At 43.1% G+C, this 7,756-nt stretch overlaps 1 protein-coding gene across 1 annotated transcript; it reads right to left on the reverse strand.

Annotated features, from left to right (window-relative positions):
• RPL24 (ribosomal protein L24) lies at positions 1 to 5,790 on the reverse strand. The gene is made up of 6 exons (XM_020999855.2): positions 5,564 to 5,790; positions 5,363 to 5,438; positions 4,475 to 4,585; positions 1,839 to 1,975; positions 1,212 to 1,275; positions 1 to 125 (listed from the first exon to the last, which is right to left on the reverse strand). Exons 1-6 carry the CDS (start codon positions 5,566 to 5,568, stop codon positions 45 to 47), a joined length of 474 nt encoding a protein of 157 aa, XP_020855514.1. The 5' UTR covers positions 5,569 to 5,790; the 3' UTR covers positions 1 to 44.
• Positions 5,791 to 7,756: the final 1,966 nt, after the last annotated feature.

The following is a 7,756-nucleotide window of genomic DNA, read 5'->3' on the forward strand; positions in this document are numbered from 1 at the left end:
TGTTGCTTTAAAGTTTATTTTACTTAATCCAACTTAGTAGACAATTAACGTTTTCCACCAACTCGGGGTGCAGAAACTTTCACCGGCTTCACAATTTTTTGTTTAGGTGCAGCCTTTGTAGGAGCCTATAAAAAGACAGGAATTAATATGCCATGATTCCAATTTTCCTTTACATCATTCAATAATTTATCATTTCAAATCAAGCACAAAAATAAAACTGCCACCAACCCCCCTTTTCTTCCCTTTCCTCCTCTTCAAACCCATCCAGCCCCTTATGTAGATCTGGTCCCAAGTCTAGTATTGGTATATACCTGGCTTAAGATTCTTTACAATGCTTCTTAGGGAGACCTAAGACTAGCTTTGGGATACACTGATAAACACAGGCGACTAGACCAGTTATTTCACTGGTAACAGTAGTAATAATTATGAGATAGCTAACATTTACATAGTGCTTACTATGTGCAGGCACTATGCTAAACACTTTACAATTATTACCTCATTCCATTGTCTCAACAACCATGAAAGAAAGGTGCCATTATTATCCTCATTTTACTGAGGAAGAAACTGAGGCACAGAGGTTAAGTGACTTGCCCATGGTCACACAGCTAATAAGTATCTGAGATTGGATGTGAACTTGGGGGTTCTAAACTCCAGACCCAGAGCTCTATCCAATGCAGGTCAGCATCTTCTCTGCAACTTAAAACTAGGAAACAAAAGAAGCTGTTTATTTGTGACTGTGCCCCTCCATTTGCCTACTCTGGCCATTTTTTACTGCTTTTTAAAAGTCAGACAATCCAAGTGCCCAGTTTTAATTTTACCTAGCACTTGCCTTTCACGTGGACAAGCAACAGGAAATATGGATCCACTAAAACCTAACACCACAAAAGACCCAAGACCCCTGACGATGTTCCTTACACATTCTACATCCCTACTTTCTGACATCAACAATCAGTCCATTCAGCAAAATTCAAAGCCTCAGACACTTCTTTACCCCCCTTAACTGCCTACATATGGAGGTGGTCTTGTTTATACACTTCCAATGTTCAAATGATGACATAATGAGACCAGTTCCAGTTACCTGAAACCACCTCCATCTTCAATAGTCCCAATTATAGTCACCCAGCTTCTGCCTGAACTACTTTCCCCCATACTGCAGTGATTTAACATTCAAAGTAAATATACTCTAGGAACCAGAGTATGACAATGATTACCTTAGCAGCAGATGCAGCTGTCTTCTTAGTTGCTTGCTTAGCCTTTTTTGCTTCCTTGGCAGCCCTGGAAAGTGAAAATTATCTTAAGCAGAAATACAAAATTGGAAAAGTGGAACCAGGTGTTAGTAGCAAAACAGAAAACAATTCCCAACCACTCTCCCACCCTAAAGAACATTTCATTTCCAACATGAATCTGAAAACATTCTTATGTTCCCAGAGCAAAGCACATGTGGGGAATGGGGTGGGCATTAGCAGCGTGGGGTAAGGGTTAGCACTATGAATGCAATAGCATTTATACCCTAAAGCTACACAATCACCAATTTTGCAGCTTCATTCAGCTTCAATGTAGGGCTACTTATCATTAATCTTGAGATTAGCAAGCAGCAAAACATTTGGGGAAAAAAAAAACAACTTTTATTTACCATCCCATAACCAATTTGTGGTAACAGGAAAAGAATGTCTCTGATCTGTATCCTATTGAAGACAGCAAATGTTCATAGGCCACACAATGGCCATAATAGCTATATACATCTTTTTGGTATTAGCTTTTAACATTACATATATGTCAACAGACTAATGAGGACAAGTGTGACAGTTAACACTGCAAACTAATAAATGAGTCCTCACCTGATGGCTTGTTCTCGTTGGGCCTTTCGAACTTCAGGTTTCTGGTTCCTCTTGGCCATTATATCAGCAAGAGAAGCCCCAGTGATGGCCCTCTGGAATTTAACAGCGCGGCGAGTTCTTTTCTTTTGAATCTCTTCCTAAAGAAAATTAACAGCATTTCATTAACTGGGGAGTCTGAAGAAGAGTTAACCATAGGAAGAATTAGAACACTGACTTAGAAACAATCTAGTGCAATCTCCCTCATTTTATAGATAAGGTCCAGAGAGAACAGCTTGCCCAAGGCCACATGGTTACTAACAGCCAAGACAGGAATTGATCCCAGGTTGTGACCAAATTCAGTGCACTTCCTACTAATATATTTGGAAGAAATGCTTATAAAACGTGCCCATTTTATTATTTTAAGGGCAGGGAGCCAAAAGAGGGCATGTATTCAGTAAAATAATTCCACTTCAAATATTCAGTTGCAAATGCCCCTCCATTTGCCTACTCTGGCCATTTTTTACTGCTTTTTAAAAGTTAGACAATCCAAGTGCCCAGTTTAATTTTACCTAGCACTTGCCTTTCACATGGACAAGCAACAGGAAATATGGATCCACTAAAACCTAACACCACAAAAGACCCAAGACCCCTGACAATGTTCCTTACACATTCTACATCCCTACTTTCTGACATCAACAATCGTTCCATTCAGCAAAATTCAAAGCCTCAGACACTTCTTTGCCCCCTTAACTGCCTATATATCAACTGCCAAGACTTGCCAATTCTACCTCCAGATCATTTCGCCAACATATTTCATCATCTCCATTTTCAAGCCTGCAGCTCTAATTCAAGCCCCATCAATATTTCTTAATTGGTCTTTGGACCTATACAGTCCCACTATACACTAAAATATACGATAATTACACCTTACAAAGTGGTACTCCTTAAAGCACCTATCTGTCTTGCTAAAAAAAGTTTTCAGTAGACTACATACACTGCACAATGTGGCTTTCTTTCCACTCATTATGTACTCCACTCCACCAAAGTACCCTATGTCCCAGTCAAACTGACCTATTTACTACTCTTTACACATGACCCTCTGGGTCTAGCATGACTGTCTTCTTGATCTAAGCATATCAGAAGCCCTAGCTTGTTTGAAACCTCAGCTTCTTCCACCTCCTAAAGGTGATTTAGGTCATTCAGCAGGTTCACCTCAAGTGCTAGGCATCCTCTTGTCTCAAATCTTTGTATTTACTTATATTTGTACATATTTTCCCAATGCTAGAAATAAATTCCTTTGGGGCAGAGATAATTTAATGTTTGTCTACCACTAGGACCTTGTACAGTATATGGCTCCTAATAAATGCTTGCTGATAAGCATCTGCATAAAAATATAAGTGATGACCACAGCATTTGATATTAGATAAAGCGGGGATGGGGGCAGCCTCAGAAGAAATAATCATTAAGTGCCTACTATGTGACCAGCACTATGTTAATCACTTTACAAATATTATCTCATTTGATTTTCATAACAACTCTGAGGTTGGAGCTATTATCCTCATTTTATAGTCAAGGAAACTGAGGTTGACTTATGACTTGCAGCATCACAAAGCTATTTAGGATGTGATGCTGGAATTTAACTCAGGTTTTCCTGACTCTGGGTCCAGGCTCAATCCTAGGTGCTTCTTAGGTTGGCAAATATATTAGAGAGAAGTATATCAAAAACAGTCCATGGGATCGGAAGGCCTGGATCATGTCTAGCTTTTTTCCTAAGCTGCCAACTGTAACTCTGGATAAGTCATAGCATCTCTGAGCCTCAGCTGTTTCATCAGCAAAACAAGGAGGTGATCTAACAGAGTTGGACCTATTCACTAGGTGATCCAATAGAGTTCACATAGCTATACAGAAAGTTGCATGTAAATGTAAACTCATTATTAGGTTTGTTTTCTTCCCAATGGAACACCTTTTAAAAGCTTGGTTCTTTAATTCCGTCCCATCCTGGCATCTCCAATTTTAGACCCTCAAACTTTCAAAGTACGTACTACTTTATTTTTATACCTCCAAAGATGTCATTTAATCCACTACTATGAGATTCTCTTTTGCTGTGATTTTCAATAGGACCCTTTGGAGTATTCCAGAACTAAATCAACACATAAGTAACCTCCAATTACATCAATATCAAATGTAACCATGTCAGAAATATCACTAAAAGAAGACCAATCCAGTTATCATCTGAAAAATTCCTATAACCTAAACTTCGTTAAAATCATTATTCTATTACAAAGGAAAATGGCAAAGTAAGGTTCTCCTTTAAGTTTACTTAAAAAAAAAAAGACACTCCAGCAATTTATCGATCTGTTCTATTTCCACCATAATACCAGCTTACGTTTTCAGTGTGTTTTGACAACCTTTAAATTAGAACCCTGGCCAGGGTTATTTTTCTAGTTGCCATGAAAGGCAGGTTGTAGCCATAAGGATGGCCCTCCAATCAAAGTCTTCCTTATGATACATATTATCTGTAACCCTAAGTTACTTAACTTTTCAGAATTTCAGGCAAGTTAGATACAACACTCATCATCTGCTTTGGGGGAACAAAGTTCCCCATCATAGGTTAAGGATGAAAAAGGCCCACTAAAATACCAAATAATTTTACTAACCGATTGTCCCTTCTTGTGTTTTCTCCTATACAGGACAGTCCAATTGATTTGCCGGGGGTTCCTCTTTGAAAGGAATGCAGACTCGCATTTTGCATTCAAAAACTGGAAGACCTGTAGTGAGAAAATTTTAACAGGTTATCCGAAATCATCAGGTACTGCACAATAGAAAGAATTATTATCGTTTTAGGCAAATGACCAATGGGAGAGACAACCCCAATTCGTAGGAAGCCAGAAGGCCATTATGATAAACTACCAGAACCTCAGCCAAAGGATAAGTTCACGAACGATGACCCAGACCTCTATATACAAACAAGTTTACGGCAACTTTTTATACTGGAAAAGAACTGGAAACTAAAGGGAACACCAGTCAATCGATTGGGAGAATGGATTGTGGCCTGTGGGATGAAAAGGATTGGGGGGGGGGGTTCAGGGAAAACTTGTATGAACTAATGCAGAGTGAAAAATCACTAAAACCAGAACTTATACAGTAACACTGTAAAAGCGAAAATCTTTACGTGGAGTAAGATTTCCGATCAATGTAATGACCAGCCATTAAATGACTATCCTACCCAGCCCGACTGGGATGACGGATTCAAAATGATGAATGAAGAATCATCGGGGGGGGGGTAACAATATGGAAATTTGTATTGCGTGATAACTCCTATTTACAGGGGTTTTACTTTATTTCCATATTGGAGTGGGGGCGGAAATGAATGTTTGTTAACAAAAAATGAAATGGGAATAAAAATCGAGCCTGGACTGCGGTCGTTAGGGCAGCATCCCCCCACGTCGGCGTCGGGAGCTCGCCGGCCGCTCGCGGTCTACCCCGGGCCCGCCCGGCGGCTCCGTCACGTCCCGGGGCCCGAGAACGGCGCGAGCGCGTCTCACCTTCCCGTCCGTGCGGGCGTAGCGCCTCCCGTGACCTGGGTAGATCTTGTACCCGCTGAAGCTGCACAGCTCGACCCTGAAACGAAAACCACGGAGATCAGACACGGAGGCCGTCCCCAGCGAGGAAGTGCCATAGCGGCGAACGCAGCGGCCTCCGGGCCGAGGATGGCCACGGATTGGGAAGCAAGCATCTTTACTTACTTCATGGCTGCAAACGGGAGGAAGATGGCGAAGAGGAAGAGAGGATTGTGGGAAAGACTCTTATATACGCGGGCGGCCTCCTCCGCCCTCTTCCGTCGCGCGCTCACGTAGGATAACGCCACTTCCGGTAGCCAGCCAACTATTTGGGCCGTGGGACTTGTTCTTGAGGGAAGGAAAGCGACGGAAGAAGAGAACGCAAGAAATGCGGTCTTCAGTATGTAACCTAGTACTTTTTTTTATTGGATTACATCCCACAGTTTAGCTCACATTTATATTTTAGGGCTTTATATAAAACCGCCCTGTAAACTAAGCAGGAAAATTCTTGTCCCGGATTTATAGATGAAGAAACAGGCTCCAGGAAGGAACACGACTTGTACGTAGTTACTAAGTTACTAAGTGGCAGCCATTATTCGAAACTGCAAGCTGAAGTAGAGTTCTTCCCCGGTGACGAACCAGATGACAAACTCAGCACCGTGCCGCCGTGCCCGAGGGAACAAGTCAAACTGACCCCTTGGTCACGGTGTGACCGTGAGCTTGACAAAGTTCCGCATCCGCACCACAAGAGCTCCATCGTCGCCCGTTCGGCACGGTCACGCCGAGGCAGCCCACGACCACCCATTCCGTCCTTCCTCTCTGCGCCGGCGTCCGTCCTCTCTGTCACTCGGCTCCGGGGATGCAGGGAATACCGGCACGTCGGGGTCTGAAAGCCAGCGGGGCGGGCTCTAGCCTGAGGTGATCCCTGAGTGGCTGGCGGGGAGGTGGGGGCAGGTGATGGGCGGGATCAGCGACTCCCTCACCCTCCTCTCTGTCGCGGAGGAAGGGACTTCCGGGGTACTGCCTCGGCACATGCGCAGGGCCCGGAGTTTAGGAGGAGGTGGGAGCCTAGTCGGCCCCGCCCCTTCCTCCTGCCCCTCACTCGCCCTGCAGTGTCGGCTCGGGGGAAAAGTGGAGATGAGCGGGGACAAGCCTGGGGCCAGAGTCTGCTCCCTCACTTAGTATCCTCATTTTACAGTTGAGTAAATTGAGGCAGACAACAGTTAAGTGACTAGCCCAGGGGCATGCTGTAATTGTCTGAGGCCATATTTGAATTCAGCTCTTCCTGACTCCCAGCTCAGCAGCAGCCTAGTCCTCTGCACCATTTGATACCTCGAGGATAAAAGGTGAAAAAAGGCCACTTGGACCTATTAATTTAGAGGTTTTTGGTAACATAGGAGGGGGTAGTTTCAGCCTACCTGAGGATCAGAAGCCAGACTGCAAGCTGTTGAAAGGCAGAAGGTGGGAAAGAAAGTAAAGAATGAAAGGGGAAGGTGACTGTGATAGTACGTTTTGAGTGAGTCATTTTCTCTGAGCCTCAGGTTTTTAAAACTTTTGTTAAATTTTGCCTTTTTTAAACAAGCATTTATTGTCTCTCCCATTCTCTCCTCCACAGGAAAGAGAATAGGAAAACTCTCATAACAAATTCCCACACTGGCCACATCCAAAAACGTGTTCTTCATTCTGCCTAGGTAAACAGGTTATGGGCTAAATCTGCCACAGCTTCTTCATCTGAAAAATGGAAAGGTTGAACACTGATGCCATTTACCCCCAAATCTCCCTTCTGTTGGCTCCTTTCCTACTGCCCACAAACAGGGAGATTTCCCTCATTCTTCCTATCACAGTCTAAACCTTCCCCTTTCATTCTTTACTTTCTTTCCCACCTTCTGCCTTTCAACTGCTTGCAGTCTGGCTTCTGATCCTCAGGTAGGCTGAAACTACCCCCTCCCATGTTACCAAAAACCTCTAAATTAATAGGTCCAAGTGGCCTTTTTTCACCTTTTATCTTCGAGGTATCAAATGGTGCAGAGGATTAGGCTGCTGCTGAGCTGGGAGTCAGGAAGAGCTGAATTCAAATATGGCCTCAGACAATTACTGCATGACCCTGGGCTAGTCACTTAACTGTTGTCTGCCTCAATTTACTCAACTTAAAATGAGGATAATAATAGCAAATTACCTCCTAGGCCTGTTGTAAGAATCAAATGGGATAATATTTATACAAGGCCTGGCATATAATAGGTGCTTGATAAATGCCTTTCCCTTTTGTCCTATCTGCAGTATTTGACACTGCTTTCCAGTCCCGTTCCTTGTCCTTGACAACTTTCAGCCACCTTTGATTCTGTTGACTTCCCCTGGCTATTGAGTTTTAATGAAATTGCT

Source organism: Phascolarctos cinereus, unplaced genomic scaffold (assembly GCF_003287225.1).
Source record: "Phascolarctos cinereus isolate Bilbo 61053 unplaced genomic scaffold, phaCin_HiC Scaffold_726;HRSCAF=1367, whole genome shotgun sequence".
Classification (NCBI taxonomy): domain Eukaryota; kingdom Metazoa; phylum Chordata; class Mammalia; order Diprotodontia; family Phascolarctidae; genus Phascolarctos; species Phascolarctos cinereus.